Source organism: Mytilus galloprovincialis, chromosome 6 (genome assembly GCF_965363235.1).
Source record: "Mytilus galloprovincialis chromosome 6, xbMytGall1.hap1.1, whole genome shotgun sequence".
Lineage (NCBI taxonomy): Eukaryota > Metazoa > Mollusca > Bivalvia > Mytilida > Mytilidae > Mytilus > Mytilus galloprovincialis.
Window position 1 is genome coordinate 78337046 of NC_134843.1, and position 19400 is coordinate 78356445.

The 19400-nt window shown below is 32.1% G+C and overlaps 1 protein-coding gene across 1 annotated transcript; it reads right to left on the reverse strand.

Moving 5' to 3' along the window:
• Nucleotides 1-1002: 1002 nt before the first annotated feature.
• On the reverse strand, nt 1003-11139 carry LOC143080415 (uncharacterized). Its single transcript, XM_076256251.1, has 2 exons — nt 10964-11139; nt 1003-3102 (listed from the first exon to the last, which is right to left on the reverse strand). Exon 2 carries the CDS (start codon nt 3060-3062, stop codon nt 1299-1301), a length of 1764 nt encoding a protein of 587 aa, XP_076112366.1. The 5' UTR covers nt 3063-3102; nt 10964-11139; the 3' UTR covers nt 1003-1298.
• Between the last annotated feature and the right edge of the window lie 8261 nt (nt 11140-19400).

Consider the following 19400-nt stretch of genomic DNA (forward strand, 5'->3'; position numbering starts at 1 on the left):
AAATTTTCAGCTTCTTAATTAATCATTCTCTGGAGGACAATTCTCATTGACAATGGTACTGCATCTTTCATTTTTTATATTTATTGTCCTTAAGGCTTGTTCGTCTACCAGAAAGTGAAACATGGATTATCCTGATAATGAGAATAGTTTATTTTTATGAAAACTTTTTACAATATATCATAATACACATCATCATTTTTATAACCATTTACCATAACTTTTCAACATAAATATATCTTAAAACAGATAAATGAAGATTCAAAATCCTGATTGGTAATGTATACATGTATCCATATCTTTTACTTGGAACAATAGATATTTTTATTTTACTCTTTTTCCCTATTTTTGTATGAACATGATGAAAGAAGATGAATACATAATTATCCTTAGAGGTAGATTGGGAGGTCATTTTAACACTTCAAAAGACAAATAGGTACATGTAAGTTTAAGAATTACTGAAAAAATTATGTCATATAGAAATAAAATCTGCAGTATTTATAGGTCCTTAAAGCAACACATATATACAAGGAGCATACAAAGACTATATGATTTCAGATAATTATATAGAGAACCCTAAATAAAAAAAGATTCCAAGCAAATTGTTTTTAAACAATGTTAAATACAGATTAATTTGAAATTATTAAATTTTGTAAAATTCTTTCCCATCTTATATTGTAACCTCTATGAACTTGAGAAAGCTGTTCTAGATCTCTTATAATAATCAACAGTAGAACACACAATAACAAAACTTTAGTGCAGTAAAAAAATTGACATTAGTGCTAGGGAGCTTCATAATTGAATATCAACAATGTCAACCAATAAAGAGCTGGAAAAAAACAAACAACATTTGGGAAAAAGCATACATAGGGAAAAGGCCGTACATTGACCTATAATAGTTTACTTTTTTGCTTTTAAAACATGTTAAAATTTGTAATTTTTAACCAAAAAAATTGTTTTACCACAATTTTTGTTTAAATTTCAAAAAAATCAAGTGACTTTCCTTTTAAAAGTACTATTAACCATGTTAACTATGTATAACACTACTGAATAACAATTAATTATGGAAATTGGTTAAGGCAAGCTTGACTAATTGAAAATATACATGATGACAAGCAGATGGATTACAAAAGGGCACCTCTCACTTATTATCACTTTTTATATCATAACACTTTCAAACAAAAAAATATTTGACCAACAAATAAATGTACACGTGTATAATAGTTTATGACATATGTAAATAAACAAAATCAAAAACCAAATTCAAACCACATGTATTAAATACACATACATATTCTTATCTATATATATTCTAATACATCAAAAGTATCAGTAACAGCTTCTTCAACAACCATTTGTTCTTCAATTACTTCCTCGTCTGAACTGTCATTCTCTGTACTACTTTCGCTTTCACTTTCATCAGGTGTTGGTCTCTTTGGAGGCTTCATCGCTCTTTTAACTTGTCCAAGTAATCCATGACCTTTGACAACATGTTTTTGGAATGCCTGCTGATCCTCAAAGCCTTTTTGACAAACAGAACAGGTATATGGTTTGAGTGTTCCATCCTGTCCATGGACATTTCTCAAGTGTCGTCTGACACCTGCTGGCTTGCAGAAGACATTTTGACAGATAGGGCAAGTTCTTCTCATATAGCTTTCTTTCACATGTTGACCATGTACTATATGGTTTTTGTAGCATTCCTCGTATCTAAATTTTTGTTTACATTCAGAGCAAAAGAATGATTTTCCTTCTTCATGGATCCTTTTAACATGTCTCCTCATATTAATGACATTTTTTCCACAAAGTTCACAGAAGTTGGAAGGTTTTTGATCTGGAGGCAGATGTTGCAATTGATGTTTACGTAGATGTTCAGAACGAAAGAATGCCTTACCACAGATTGTGCAGACTTCATTTCTCTCCCCAGTATGGGATTTGGTATGACGATAAAGATGTGCAGCTTGACGGAAGCTCTTGTTGCAAATGGTACATACAAATGGCTTTGCACCTGAATGTAAACGCATGTGGTTTTTCAGGTTGTCCTTCCTATTGAAAACCCTCCCACATTCCTCACATGGGAAGTTTGTTTGTCTGGTACGAAACAACACTTCTTCTTTCTCCTCTTTGACTTTTACTATCTGTGTTTCTAACTCATCAGATTCTCCCTTTGAATTTTCATCAATCATATCATCTTTTGTTTTACTTTCATCTGTTGCATCAATTTCATTCCTTCTTTCTTCATCATTTTTCTCTTCAGTAATAAGAACCAAATCTGTCACATCTGTGACATTTTCTACAGTTGCCGTATAGGTATTTTCTTTCAATTTTTCTGAAGTATTCCTGTCTCCCAACTCTGACATATTTTCAGTTGTATCTGGTATAATAGTCTTGTCAATGTGTTTAAATTTTATATGTGTATGTAAAGTTTTTTCATATTTGAACTCTTTTTTACAAATCTTACATGGGAAAGGTCCAACAAGGTGAGTTTTCTTATGAAGTTTATAGGATGTCTCCCGAAAAAAGCTCTTGTAACAGATCTCGCATGTAAAATTCTTTTCATCAGAATGAATCAAAATGTGCTCTTTAAGATGTTGCATGGTTAAAAATAGTTTATGACAATTCCCACACTGAAAATTACGAGGCCGATTAGCATGTTGACCTTCAAAGTGAATTTTCAATTTTTCTTCCGTATCAAACCTCCGTCTACACATTTCACATTGATAAGGCCTTGCTGCATGTACCATCATATGTTTCTCATACTCTTTCATAGTTATACAACCTTTACCACATAAACTACACAGAAACTTCTTTGTCACAACATGCTGCATTCGGACATGATTACGAGCAGAGTGTAGAAGTGTAAATCTTGCATCACATACTTTACAACTATACCATATCTTTTCCCCAATAATTAAAGTCTCAATCTTGTCTATTGTTTTATCATTTCTAGGTGGTTCAGTGGTAGATTTTGTAAACACCAAATGTATTCGTTTCTTGCCAGTACTTGATGGTATGAATATCTTCTGGCTTTCATTTCCTCCATTAAACCTTATCTCTATACTGCTCATTATGAATAATCTTCTATGAAACAATGCAGGAATGCTTTGGCTGTAAAAGAAATAAAAATCATTTAGCTTTTATACAAAAAATACAGTAAACAAGAATGTGTCCTAAGTACATGGATGCCCCACTCGCACTATCATTTTCCATGTTCAATGGACCGAGTAATTGGGGTCAAAAGTCTAATTTGGCTTTAAAATTAAAAAGGTGCTCCGCAGGGCGCAGCTTTATACGACCGCAGAGGTCGAACCCTGAACAGTTGGGGCAAGTATGGACAAAAAAATTCAAGCTTGATTCAGCTCTGAATTTGGATTGTGATCAATTTTTTGACATTATATGGGTTTTTTACACAAAAAAAATGTCAAGATCTTACAAATCAATTAAAGATTTTTTCTTCAAACTTATTTAAATTTAAAATTAAATAGTTGACACAACATAGGTTTCTGACACAGAATGAATGTGATCCAATTAACTTTAAAAAAAAAATTTGCCATTGAGCAATTCACTATGCTGTTGAATATTAATCCTCTCCAAAAAATGTTTGAAGAAATTTTCTTTTTATTATGAAATCTGAAATGAGAATAAATTGACCCCCCCCCCCCCAATTTTTTTTTCACATCCCCCTTTCCCTTATTCCAAAGCTTATCTCAATTCAAATTTCTAATGGAGTTTGCAACAATAACTACTCATTTAAATACATCATAAAATTTTACTATTCTGGACAAAGAAAGATAACTCAAATTGAAAATTTCTTGCTATTGCACAATATTGTGCAATTAGATATTTCTTGCTATTGCGCAATACTGTGTAATTGAAAATACTTGCTATTGTACAATACTGTGCAATTGAAAATTTCTTGCTATTGCACAATACTGTGCAATTGAAGATTTCTTGCTATTGCTGAATATATACTGTGCAATTGAAAATTCAATACTTAATATAATAATTTTGGATCCTGATTTGGACCAATTTGAAAACTGGGCCCATAAACAAAAAAGTACATGTTTAGATTCAGCATACCAAAGAAGCCCAAGTTTTCAATTTTTGTTAAAATCAAACTTAGTTTAAATTTGGACCCTTTGGACTTAATGTAGACCAATTTGAAAACGGGACCAAAAATTAAGAATCTACATACACAGTTAGATTTGGCATATCAAAGAACCCCAATTATTCAATTTTTGATGAAATCAAACAAAATTTAATTTTGGACCCCGATTTGGACCAACTTGAAAACTGGGCCAATAATCAAAAATCTAAGTACATATTTAGATGTAGCATATCAAAGTACCCCAAGGATTCAATTTTTGTTAAAATCAAACTAAGTTTAATTTTGGACCCTTTGGACCTTAATGTAGACCAATTTGAAAACGGGACCAAAAATTAAGAATCTACATACACAGTTAGATTCGGCATATCAAAGAACCCAAATTATTCAATTTTTGATGAAATCAAACAAAATTTAATTTTGGACCATTTGGGCCCCTTATTCCTAAACTGTTGAGACCAAAACTCCCAAAATCAATCCCAACCTTCCTTTAATGGTCATAAACCTTGTGTTAAAATTTCATAGATTTCTATTTACTAAATTATACTAAAGTTATGGTGCAAAAACCAAGAAAAATGCTTATTTGGGCCCCTTTTTGGTCCCTTATTCCTACACTATTGGGATCTCAACTCCCAAAATCAATCCCAACCTTCCTTTTGTGTTCATAAACCTTGTATTTAAATTTCATTGATTTCTATTTACTTATACTAAAGTTATTGTGCGAAAACCAAGAATAATGCTTATTTGGGCCCTTTTTGGCCCCTAATTCCTAAACTGTTGGGACCAAAACTTCCAAAATCAATCCCAACCTTCCTTTTATGGTCATAAACCTTGTGTTCAAATTTCATAGATTTCTATTGACTTTAACTAAAGTTAGAGTACGAAAACTAAAAGTATTCAGACGACAACGACGCAGAAGACGACGCCAACGTGATACCAATATACGACCAAAAAATTTTCAATTTTTGCGGTCGTATAAAAAGATCATATCATAAGCAACAAGTGTACTAAGTTTCAAGTTGATTGGACTTCAGCTTCATCAAAAACTACCTTGACCAAAAACTTTAACCTGAAGTGGGGCAAATGGACACACGGACGTTAGAACTGACGGATTGATGGACGAATGAACGGAGGCACAGACCAGAAAACATAATGCCCCTCTACTATCGTAGGTGGGGCATAAAAACTAATACAAAAAGAGATGACCTGCTGATGAATTGTCTCCCTTTAACATGTTTGACTTACTACTGTGGATTCATACATTTTTACCACTTTACAACATATTGCATGATTTAGGAAATATAGTATTTACGTGGAGATTGATTTTATGGTTTTGCAATAAGTTGAAAACAAGCTTAAGCCTATAAGAAATCGGTACATCATCATTTGATCATTGGTCACTTAATTTAGTGTTTTTCCTTTACTGTGTTTACCATGTTTCCCCCTTAAATCACAGGTATTTGGGGCATGGACCCCCCTTTTTTGGACTAAAAAAAATATTGTTTAGTGTTTTTTTTATTTATTTACAATATTCTACAATGTATAAACACATATCAAGTCTCAACAGTCCATTGCTAGTCGATTACAATAACTTTTTTTACTATCCATACGAGCCCAAGTGAAAAAAGCTCGTATGGATAGTAAAAAAAGTTATTGTAATCGACTAGCAATGGACTGTTGAGACTTGATATGTGTTTATACATTGTAGAATATTGTAAATAAATAAAAAAAACACTAAACAATATTTTTTTTAGTGAGGTCCAAAAAAGGGGGGTCCATGCCCCAAATACCTATGATTTCTATATGGCAAAGTCATGTCCTAAATATTGAACTTTCATCTAATTACCGCTTATGATCATAAAAAGTATATCACCTTTAATCCCTTCAAGTGGACAATAGACAATTAAGAGTGATCAAATAGGTGTTAATTGCCAATTTGCCCTTTCGGGTATAACTGTTTGGATAGGAAAACCCCAAGCTGTCACTTGTGACATGATAAATACCACATGGTCTGCAAAATATTAAAGTAGTATTACTTTCTTTCTCTTCCTACCACTTTTTGTAAATCGAGAGTGAAAAGTTTGATTATGAGCTTAATAAGTTTTGGTCTTTCTTGAGAAAGTGATCATAATTGGCTTTAGTTTATGTTTCATCCATTTGTGGCAGATGTGGTTATTGCACACATTTTGATTTTTAATTTCATACATTTCGGTGCTTAATTTTACCTGTTTTCGCTAGTAATTCTTTAGATCTTTTTGATAAAAATTCCCATGTTTCTTTGTTGACATTTTCCTTTCACTTTAGCAGTTAAATATGCGAAGTTTTTCATTGGTTATTTGTCAGGGGTAGATTTTCAATTATTATGAATTACACCAAGTATTACTTCCCCTTATTATGCCAGATATACAAGGTGATGAATTATTTTGTGTGTTGTGTATAAATTTCTAAATAAAGCATGTCATTTAGTTAAATAAGTTGTTTATGTAAGAAATTTAAGTAGTATTTATTATATCTTTATAATAGATTTTGATGATATTTTGGAGATTGAAATACGGTTTTGGACCGCATATATATGGGAAATATTATGTTTTCCTTCTTTTAATAAATGTGTCTCTTTGGTAATTTGTCGAATACTTTACTGTTTAAAGGTAATAAGACCACCTGGATTTATCATTAGTCTGCCACTCTTTTATTATACTTGGATTTATCATTAATCCGACCAATAAATGAAGTCTGTAGAAAAATAAGTCTCTAAAATGTAGACTTTTCACTATTTAGAACAAGTTTCAAGTAATTTTGAGTTTATTAACTTCACTTTAAAACATTAGGAAACCGTTTAAAATGTAGCTTAATATTTTACTTTCGCTAACTACCACAGTGTGTTCTCGCGGTTGATTATCCAATAGGGTTGTGAGTGTTGTAGTCCTTGCCAGCACTACCTATGTTTACTACTAAATTTTGAGATGACTGTTGAATATTTATTCAGATCTATTTTTATACTGTAAACTGTTACACTTGTTTTTACACTTGTTATATTTCACATTGTGATAATAAAGTATGTAAAACTGATTGAAATTAGAGTCTCATTGCCAATATCATACATCTCAGTACAACAAGGAAGAACCAGTCTGATTACACATAACACAAAAGTACATCACTTGTCGCATCCGTCGTCAGTCTGTCAGTCTGTAGTTTGTGGCAATATCAGACTTTTTAGTAGTCAGCAGGGTTTGGTGATGTAAAGCCGCCCGACCCTCCTGTTACACATTTAATGCATTAAAAACGCCATATTCATTCCAAATCTCTTGTCAAACATTGTTTATTTTCGTATTTTTCATTGCTTTAGGCGGCCATTTAATATTTTAGTGTAAACTACTGGTCGGAACCGGATCAGATATGACAAAAATCCGTATTTTACGATAATAACTACATTTGCACAAATGGCACAGTAGACAGAAAACAATGATACCTAAAGAGAAAACTAAGCATTAACAGACTTTTTGTTGGATAACTTTGTTAAGAATATATATCATTTTGATAAAAAGAAACAACTGGGACTGATTCATTGAATACCATGAACCAATATATTTCATAGACATGATAAAGATTTTTTTTTAACTGAGTAGGTAGGGCAACTTGAACCATACATATATTTTTATTTGGCCACAGAGGAAAAAATAATTCTGGAACTATACTAGTCAACAAAAGAAACGATACACGACTTTGAAATAAAATTCATCAAAAAGTATTAATAATACTTTTAAAAATATAAAACAAAATGAGACACACAATTTTAAAAAGCTTTCATTTGCAATGTATGCACATGTGTTAATGAAAATCAAAACTTGTCGGAAAGTATCTAAATTCCGTGTGAACGATTATAGGGTGCAAATTAGTTTTGCGGAAAGTTGAAGAAAAATCGAATCGTAATTTTCTAAGTTCTAAATAAAATTTCAAATTTGTTTAAAATAATTCAATATGCTAATGATAATCAAGTTGTATTTCATGTTGCAACTAATGGGTTAAAATATTGTTTTTTCAAATTTTTGGGGAAAAAAGGTTTTTTTTTTAATCTCAAAAAATGCAATTTTTTTTTTTTTTTGTCTCAAATCAATGCTTTAGATATGAAAACAACACACAGTAAATTTGGAACCTTTCGGATTAGTTTTAAGATTGTGACAGATTTTTGAATATCACTTTACACATACTGTCTATGGTAAATCAGTTGATAATGTACATGTATACATTTTAACGATTTCTCTTGGGGCCGAACTTTGCTTAACAAATAAACGAAGAAACTGTATGATTTTTAAAAACAATTTGATGGCAAACATTGTCTTTAACTTTAAATGAGAGGTTGGCATCATTAGTTGGAACTTCTGTTTTTCAAATTGTCGTTTTATGTAAATTTTGTAAAAAAAAAAATCGCCAAAAAACGTCACAAAAGCAAAAACATATTTTTTTTAAACGGATTTATATTTCCATAATGATTATGTATTACTACCTTCAATATTGGTCCTATACAAATGTAACACGTAAAAGTACATGCAAAATTCCTGTGGTTTTATGATAATACCCTCTAATCCTCAAAATTTTTTAATTCCCCTTTCCAGAATCTAAAGTACTATCTGACTATGGGTAATCTCATTGTTCGTACACCAAAATAAAAATAAATTAATGTTAAGTCAATGGTTGAATTTCTATTCTTTATCACGTTTAAAACCAATCATTACGTTCTTGTTGTATGCTTTTTGAAATATTAACCAGAATGCATTAGATTGATGTGAATGGTGGTGAAAAGACCCGCCCCCTTTTTGTCCCCTAATTCCTAATTCCTAAACTATTGGGATCAAAACCCCCAAAATCAATCCCAACCTTCCTTTAATTATAAAACTTTTGTTAAAATTTTATTGATTTCTATTTACCTATACTAAAGTTATTATCTGGAAATCATCCATCTTGGACAACGACGCAGACAAAGGGATACCAATATACATGATATACGACCAAAATGTTTTTAATTTTTGCGGTCGTATAAAAACATACATATGTATGATACGACAATAATTTAAAATACATGTACATGTATATCTTCTTCTTCTTAAGGTTTTCCAGTTTTCCATCAAAAATTGATTAATAACTGGTGCATACATGGCCTATTTACTTAAAACTAGTTAATATTCTAGTTATACAAAACGGTGAGAGAACCGATGTTGTGATTAAAACTATGTACTTGAGATGAAGCTACATGTATCTAAATGAGAGTGAAGGGAGTAGCATATGTGAGCTGCTCTCTGAATGAGTCGACTATCTGTGTATTTACAACTGTAGTTGGTAAAAGATTCCATTGGTTAGTGTGTATGGAACAAATGAATGAGTCTTTATTATCTATATACAGTGAAACCTGGGTAAATCGAACCCTGATAAAACCAAATTTTAGTTTAAACTGACCAATTTTCAAAGTCCGACAAAATTTCCCCATCAATTAACGTTAATCTAACCTGAAAAAATCTAACCCTGTCAACACCGAATTTCAAACGCTTTTTGAAGGCTCGATAGTAAATACATGTATGTATTTGAAAATTACCTGTCAAAATCTATTGATAGCAATCAAAACAAAAAAAAGCATTTTTACATTAGTTATTTGCATGATTTAATTAAACAAACACAGGATGACAGTATCCCCGAGGGTATTTGAGGCTTAATGAACTGGTGAGTTGTTATTACAAACCAATTAGCATGTTTGTGCCTAGTATGTTTTCAGTGATAAAATGATTTTTTTTGTAAAGAAACGTTAAACTGGCCGCTGCCCCTTTCCCTTAGAGTAATTTAAAAATGCACGTTACTCAAATATTTACGACCACAAATTCGTAACTGCCATTCAGTAGCTTAACTGTTTAATTAAACAATAGTTTTAAAGCGTTTCACTGGCATGACTGGATTAAGAAGTTGTGCAACACGACAAGGTCAATGACTTTCGAATTATATTTATGGGATGCTGGATTCCCTCTACAGGCATTATATATATAATTCAGATGCTCCTGTAGACTTCCATTAGCTACATGTACATGTATTTATCAACGATAAAGTCCGAGAATAAACTGGACCTTTGCTGTCTCTTCGCTCTTATCTTGTGGCAATTAACAATCAGCGGATGACCAGTTTAGTTCGAGAACTCGTGTGTACAGATAATTGAAAATGACGATCTCGATTCAACTACGGAATCGTCATTTGACAGTGACAGAGAATCAGAATTAGTCAGTGAGTTAACTGAGAGAAAATAATTATAAAGTGCAAAATCGCTCCATGTCGGACATCATTGAACGATTAATACCATTACACAAGGAGCGTGATTGAGGGAGTGGCTTTTGATTTATAAAAAAAAGTAACAATATGTCCATCTTCATCTACCTAGATTTTTACATTTACATGTTAATCATCATGAAAATAAATTGTCGTCTTTAGTGTAACCTATCATCCCTTGTCAGTCAGTAAGTGCCAAAATTATTTTGGTGTCGACTTCCGTTTACCTGTTTAATCCGAACACATAGTCATATAAAAAGCGAACAAAACACAAAGTCCCTTAGGTGTTCAGTTTGGCCAGGTTTCACTGTATATTATTATGCATTGAGAAATTGCATTAATAAAATCCAAGATGATGGTCAGTAGAAGCCATTGGCTTATTTAAGGACCCGAAGATAAAGGTATAAAGGTATTATTAAGTTATCTGGAGTTGAGATACTAGTAGTCCAAATAATTATGACGTCTTGAAAGGCTATTATAATTTTTTTCTTTGACGCATAGCCTTTCAAGACGTCATAATTATTTGGACTAAGATACTAGGCCTATAAATTATTTACTAACTTTGCAACCTTCTTGTCAAACTTCTCGTCAAGTTCAGAACATCTGCTGGCTCATCTTTTGACGTGTACAAAGCGATGCCATAGTGGAAATATTTCTGTATGAGTGAAAACGCCAAAAATTGGTTAATAAAGTACACATTTCATAACATAATATCTGATGAAACTTCCCTCCAACTAATTCCGGAAACATGAACAACCTTGTAATGTGATTCCGATAACGGAACGAATCTTAATTCCGGAATGCCGGATTTTTATGTGATCTGTGTATATATGCATACTTGGCGGTGCATTACGTTTGCGCGCATTACCATTACATTTGCGCGCAAAAATCATTACGTTTGCGCGCAGCTTTCGATTACGTTTGCGCGCATTTTTTTTGGGAAGGTCTAAAAACAGGACAGATAAAACCAGGACAGTTATTTTCGATACGTTTTTATCTGTAACTTTTGTTTTACTCAACATATTGATAAAATTTAAATTGCATAATAAAGATCATGGTATTTACTTATATTATCTGCAAAAAATATAAAATAAGTAAGTTAAAAAAAATCTGCCAGGACAGTTTAATTTTATCAAAAAAATGGCTGAAATTGCCGAGAAAAGTTTACTTATAATTGAAATATTTTTCCCAAGACAACTGTCTGGCATAATATTTTTGTATGATTATAAAGATTATGAAATATTCATTCTAAAAATCTATGATTTAATATTTTTTTCAGCTTTTAAAGGTAAAAAAATCTGCCAGGACAGTAGCCTTTCACGTCATAAGACCCGCATCATAAGACATGTCTTAGTCATAAGATACTTTCGAAAACCAGGCCCCAGGACAGTAGCCTACTCCGTTTGAATTATCAGCTGGACATTAGCCTAATATGCTACATGTTTTATAAATGGCAGAAATAAACATTGTTTTTAATCATAAATAAAATAGTATATTTAACTTATCGGGCTTTTTTTTAAATGATAATTAGGACTAAATCATTAAAAATAAAACTACAAATTAAAAACAAATTTGCCAGGACAGTACTATTTCATAGGAAGAAGTGAAGAATTCTCAACGAATTTTTTTATTCTATTCAAAGTTTTCAGTTTGAAATTTATCCGTGATAAAGTCATTAAAGTGAATATTTCTAGAAAACATAATTATATTGGTGTGGTTATTAAAACACTATTTGTTGATTTAATTCGATTTCTATTCATTGTATCAAAGGCAGAAGATATATATCGGAATTATGTTTTGACAGTAATAAAAACTTCAAAGTCACTGATTGGTGTCAAATACTCAAAAGGTGTAAATTCACTAATAAGTAATGTGTTTAGAGCACAGGAAAGTGTCACTTTTTTTTATCCTCTTACAGATTTTTTTTAACTTAGCTATTATTTATTTTTATATTTTTTGCAAATAATATAAGTAAATACCATGATCTTTATTATGCAATTTAAATTTTAACAATATGTTGAGTAAAACAAAAGTTACAGATAAAAACGTATCGAAAATAACTGTCCTGGTTTTATCTGTCCTGTTAATAGACCTTCCCAATTTTTTTGGCAGGTAAACTCAGGTAAACTCAGGTAAAATACAGGTAATAATGCTTATTTATTTATTTATTTATTTGTTCAATTATTTATAAGTATCAGTACCCCTTCCGTTAGACTTGGTATGTTGTCTCTTTGACACATTCCCCATTTCCATTCTTAATGTTATCATAAGGCACATATTTTGAAAGTATTCAATCAGTAATATTTTAGGGAAAATACAGGTAATAATGCTTATTTATCTATTAATTTGTTCAATTATTTACAAGTAACAGTACGCCTTCCTTTAGTATAAGTCTCATAAAGCAGGAAAAAAAGAGATAAAACCGCAGATTTTTTTTCCGATTTTCAGACACAATTCAATAAGTCAAAGGTGTATGCAAAGTTTTAAGAAAAACCGTGACTTGGCATAGCCTATTTATATATTGTAACTTGACCTAAGCTATAACGGAGTTTTTACTTGCTTTTAGAATTCAACATGAACAGTATATAATTTGACTGATAAACAAACTATTTTTAAAATTAATAATTGATTAATATGAAAATACAAAAAAAAATATAGTTATTTATAACTTAATATAATTTTTATTTATATTTTTACCTGAGATTACCTGTAAAATAAATGCGCGCAAATGAAATCAAAAGCTGCGCGCAAACGTAAAATATTTTAATCCCCAAATGCGCGCAAACGTAGTGCGCCCATACTGGGAGTTGGCAGGTCTTTTTCACACAGTTTTAAAACAACAATACTTAAATACCAAATCATCTTTGAAATATAAAGATTATGTATCAGATTTTTTTAATATTGATAGAGGGGTTAAACAAGGAGACAACCTCAATCCCTCTTTACTAATGTCTTCAGTCATTAAGCTTATAACTAGTAAAGTGGGATGCATCCTTTTTGCGGATGATCTTTTGATCCTGTCAGAATCGAAAGAGGGTCTTCAAAACAGTTTAAATAATGTTGAATTATATTGCAACACATGGCAACCGTCTCTTTGAACTCCGGCAACTTGACAAAACAAAATCCATGATTTTCAGTCAGTCCTTCCATGATCAGTCCAAACAAAATGGTGAAACATCACATATTTACTATGAGAATGAAGCCATATAGAGCGTATCAGAATATTCATTTTTGGGAATGTAGATAATAATTAAGATTAGACAAAAAAGGCAAAATAACTATTTCAGTTTTGCAATAAAATCCTATACTAAAATATGGTGTGGTTTTGTTTTTCATTTGATGTGTTTGCATCTTAGATTGGGATTGCACTGAGTTATTTCATGAGTTCTTTTGTGCTATATTTTCGATACATTTTTATTGCCCACCTACGTTAGTAGAGAGACATTATGTTTTCTGGTTTGTGCGTCCGTTCGTTCGTTCGTTGTACCGTCTGTGCGCCCGTTCGTCCCGCTTCAGGTTAAAGGTTTTGGTCGAGGTAGTTTTTGATGAAGTTGAAGTCCAATGAACTTGAAACTTAGTACACATGTTTCCTATGATATGATCTTTCTAATTTTAACGCCAAATTAAAGTATTGACCCCAATTTCGCGGTCCACTGAACATGTAAAATGATAGTGCGAGTGGGGGAATCCGTGTATTATGGACACATTCTTGTTAGTCTATCTTATAGCATCTTACAATTGGCTCACTCTATTTTTCTCATACATGCTCACTGTTACAAGTCTATAGTAATACATCGGTGTCTTCATATTTCATGTACTAAAAATGCGTATATATATTACTCGAATGTGAAACATACAGCAATACTCTACCAAAGCAAGCCAGGAAACAATCCATCAACGAGGAAGTAAGTTAATCATTTAACTTTAAAGGGGGTATGGTTTTCTTGTCTGAGCGCGACCATTTATTGTCCGCCTCCACCAATCAAATATTTTTTTTCTTTCAAAACTTAACACTATAAGGTTTTAGAAGATCAGAATTGATCATATTTTTTCTGGTTTTAAATTTTGCCTGACAATATTTTTTCGAACGAATTTTTGATCAGACGATATTTTTTTTTTGAATGAATCTTACCCCTCACTCTTTTTCACAATTTGAACCTTCTTAGCAAGGAAAGTGAACAAAAACAACACCACAAGATGAGAATAAACATTTTGTTTACTTTGTTGATATAAACTTGTTCAGAAGAAGTTAACAAGTGCACTTTCGGAAAGTCGGAAAGTTTAGAAAACAACCAAACAAGTACACAAAAAGAAGTATACAAGATGTGTTGCAATGCTACTATAAGACTAGTTGTATGTTACAAGTGAACAAAGACCATGTACACAAGGCGAGTCTATACTTTTTGCTCACTTTGTCAAACGTCAACTTGTTCAGAAGAAGTTAACAAGTACACTTTCTGAAAGTCGGAAAGTTTAGAAAAATAACTAAACAAGTAACACAAAATCAAGTTCACAAGGTTTGTTATAATGCAACTTTACCACTTATTTATGTCAACAAGTTGAGCTGAGAACTGATCAACTCGTGACTATTAAAAGCTTCCATACAGCTGTATGCCACCATAGTTTTTGACCATATAGGTTTGACTTTTATATGTTGTACAGTCTGTCAATATAAAGGAATTTGATGCGACTGTCTTACCAGTGAGAGGTTTAGCTCTATAAAACCAGGTTCATCCACCATTTTCTACATTTGAAAATGCAGTAACAAGTCGGGAATATGAAAGTTGTTGTCCATTCGTTTGATGTGTTTTGTCATTTGATTTGGCCATTTTATTAGGGACTTTCCGTTTTGAATTTTTCTCGGAGTTCAGTATTTTTGTGATTTTACTTTTTAAGACTTTTAATTTATGAGAAAAAAAGAAAAATACTGTACATCTTCGGCTAGCAGGAAAGTTCTATTCCGTGTTGCGGTTTATTTGCTATACTTCATATGTTAATTACAGCCAAATGGATACTGCTGAACACTAAGATGAGATACTCTTTTACTCCGATACTTTATTTCACACTACAAAGGTTCAAACATATACATGACACAAAAAATCTGTTTAAGAAGGATACAATTTTAAAATATTTACAGTATTATCATTGTTAATGATTTAGATATTCCTCATTTTATCATACTAAAGGTAAATAATCTATCTGCACAAATGCACATGTACAATTCAATCTTATGAGTAGATGACACGCAAAATAACTAAAAAGAACAGTTCTATTGCCATCTATATACAAATATAACCAGGGGTGTAGCTGGCTATTATTATTACAAATTGGAAATGGATTTTGAAATGGTTTTCGAGCGAAGCTTTAAATTCTGCATTCTTAACATTTGTAAAACCCTTTTTGTAGTTAAACTTACAACCGTTATAAATAGCCCTTGTAGCCCACACAGAACTGTGAAACAATAGGTTAACCATTCTGATTCATTAACAGAAGCAACCAAACTGAAAATCCAAAGGATTCCCGAAATGATCATCAGTCTTAAATAAATTATAGCATTCGTATAAGGAGGAGATTTTGAGATAGGACCAATTTCGAGGTTGAGCCGACACATTTTGTATATAACGGCTAGAAGACAAGCAAAGTTCCCTAATAAGGAAAACATCACCGGTCCGGAGAAGAATATCACATTGGCTGGATATTGATTTGGAAAACACATATCTTTACCATAGCCTGCCACTAAGGATTTGTTGTCATAATTATCAAGAATAACTGCTGGGCAAACAAATAACAATGGAATAGCCATGCCTATGAGTAACAAACACCGTCTACGTCGCCTCTTTCCCCCTTTTGTATTTGGTCCATTTGACCTTAATTTGATAAGGTTCCCCGCAATATAGAAACTTGAAATAGACATAAAAGAGAATACACTCAACCAAAGGTAATGAAGGAAGACTCCAATCACGTAACATACCACCTCAATATCTGAAGCTCCAATGCCAACCATGAACAAAACATTGGATATCAGAATTGACACTGACACATTCTCTAAATTTGAACCTGGTATACTTTCAGATAGACCGAATTTTCTATATACATAAATCAGCACTACTAAAGCAATTGCAGATATAGAAAAACATACATACGTTAACAAAGTGTTTGCTTGATGGAATAAGTTAAAATGCTGTTTTGATTTCCTTTTTGATATTGTTTGACACTTGAAATCTACAATTGTAATCTGTGATTTGTTTCGCACAGCATTTATGAAAATGCTCTGACATATCTTTTTCTGTTCCTGAAACGCAATATTATATAACATAACATTTTTATACATAAACTTTTGAATATCAAAGAAGACCTTTTGTTGAGGAAAATCGTCATTTCTTACGACAGGGGAATTGTAGTCTTCTTTTTCTTTCTTTATATTTAATGTTCTGTTCAGGTCCACATCAGTTAGTTGCAGATTCCATTGGTTATTGTTAATTTCATTTTTTATTCTTTCAAGTTCTTTATCAAAAACAGTCTTTGTAACAATTAATGTCAATTGGAGAATATGAACTTCAGTTCCATTTTCCTTTCCCAAAACTAAATGATAACCCCAAACTATTATGTTTTTGACTTGTAGACTTTGTCCAAATATCCAGACAATTTGATAGATATCATTTAACAACAATGTTCCATCTGATTTCAGAATTACATTTTCCATTTTAATAATTGTATTTGTGTAGGTTTCCTCGTGTGAACACAGTCCATTCTCCACAATCTACAAAATAACAACAACAACATTGAGCGCAGTAAAATACGTAGTTATACTAACGAATTTAAAAATCTGATGAAAATTGAAATAATATATTTGCAGAAATTGTAACACAGTGATGAATGCTGTACCCATATTTTGACTATTTTATTTATTATGTCTGTTTTGTTCACGCATCGTTGTAAATATAACGGAATTTGATGAGACTGTCGAACAAGTGAGAGGTTTAGCGCTATAAAACCAGGTTCAATCCACCATTTTCTACATTTGAAAATGCCTGTACCGAGTCAGGAATATGACAGTTGTTGTCCATTCGTTTTTTATGTGTTTTGTCATTTGATTTTGCCATGTGATTATGGACTTTCCGATTGAATTTTCCTTGGAGTTCAGTATTTTTGTGATTTTACTTTTTTCAAAGTAGAAGATATAAAGAGATTATTGTATTACTCAATCGGTGTGTGGACGTGCAAAGAAAGAAACCGCAGTGTGTCACTAGTCTACTTTCATAGTACATGTAAATTTTTATAGGATATGATCGATTCTAATCGTTATCTTTTCCTCTAAGAATTTGTTCTAACCAACTTTATACCAAAGTTGTAGAAGTATCATATTTACACTGGTTCGTGTTGCTTAATCTTTAGTTTTCTATGTTGTGTTTTATGTACTATTGTTTGTCTGTTTGTCTTTTTCTTTTTAAACCATGACTTTGTCAGTTTAATTTAGACTTATGATTTTGAGTGTCTTTCTGGTTTTTTTTCGCCTCTCTTCAAAGCTATGCATGGCGATATATTTAATAGCTTACTTCGTTAATAGTTAGTTCAATATATGTTTGAGAATAATCCTCTGTGTTCAACATAATCAATCGGGGATTTACCGATACATTTGGCTCACATCAAAACATATTTATATATGTACAGTAGAATAGCAGATAATGGGGGTGTTTGGATATACGCCTGAGGCGGCCTATAGTTACCCATAGGTACCTATGGTTTGATATTTTATACACAAAATATCAAACCATAGGTACCTATGGGTAACCATAGGATGCCTCAGGCGTATATCCAAACACACCCATAAACTTAATAACTTAATCATATTCATAATTGTTATTTCAAAACTTTAATAACATTTCAGTTCAGCAACAAAAATGCCATGCGAAGTTATAGGAAGAAAATGAACCTACCGTCGTTGTCCATTCGTCACAGGTTCCAGCCTCGGTTTCAGCAGCAGTATTCGTTGGTGCGAAGATAAACATGACAGACGCGGCAAAGGTCGTATGTCTTCCACCTTCAACATGGGCGTCATAATCCTTTCCAACACACACTGTTTCAAGGCCATCTGGAACACAGTGTGTGTTTCTGTAAACTGGAGGACGTATGCCCACTAGTCCAACCACAGGATTTACATATGAATTGCAATTTTCAGCATCATTGCCAATTGCAAAGAACATACAGGAACGAGGTTTGATCGATTCTGGTGGTATCTCTTCGTAAAAGGAACCTCGTTTGTAAGACTGGGACAAAATATAACCAAATCTTTCTTCTTTTGACAAATTAAGAAACGTTTTGAAAACATCTTCTACGACCGCAGGATTAATTGTCACTTTTACTTTGAAGACAGCAAAAGTACTATAATTATGACATAACCCGCAAAATCGATTTTTAAAAAGTAGATTAGATTGAACTGCTACGATTGGTCCATTGTATTTCGTATCATGTTTGCTACATTTTTCGATAATAGTACTGTTATAATAATCATCTGGACATGACGTTACTGTAAAGTATCCAGTCTTTCTGTATATATCATTATTTCCTTTGTGACACGTCGTATATTTGGAAAAATGCGACAATTTCGAACTCTGTTTAACTTTGTTATCATGACAACAATCATTGAATGTTAAACAATTCTGATCACATCTACAGAACTTATGCTTCATTGACATCGTAATGTTGCAAGATCCGTCTTTCAAACAAGGATAACGTAAAATCAAGTCTGAAGTCGGTCCAGGTACATCAGTCAATAAGGTATCATTGGTACTTTCTTTAAGTTGGTCTAAAAAACTTACTGCACGAGTCATCATGGTAACGTTTCTAAAATATGACTGTGTAGATTGTTCATGTTTTGAAAGTTTAGACATTTTTGAAACCTTCTTTTCAAATGCATTTGAAACATTATTCAACACAATAGCCGTAAAAGTGAGTCCAGAAGAATTTTGAATTGTTGCCGGAGACAACATGAAAGTAT

Excerpts from the sequence above, each read along its gene's own strand:
- LOC143080415 (XM_076256251.1), bottom strand. The coding sequence starts at position 3,062 with ATGAGCAGTATAGAGATAAGGTTTAATGGAGGAAATGAAAGCCAGAAG.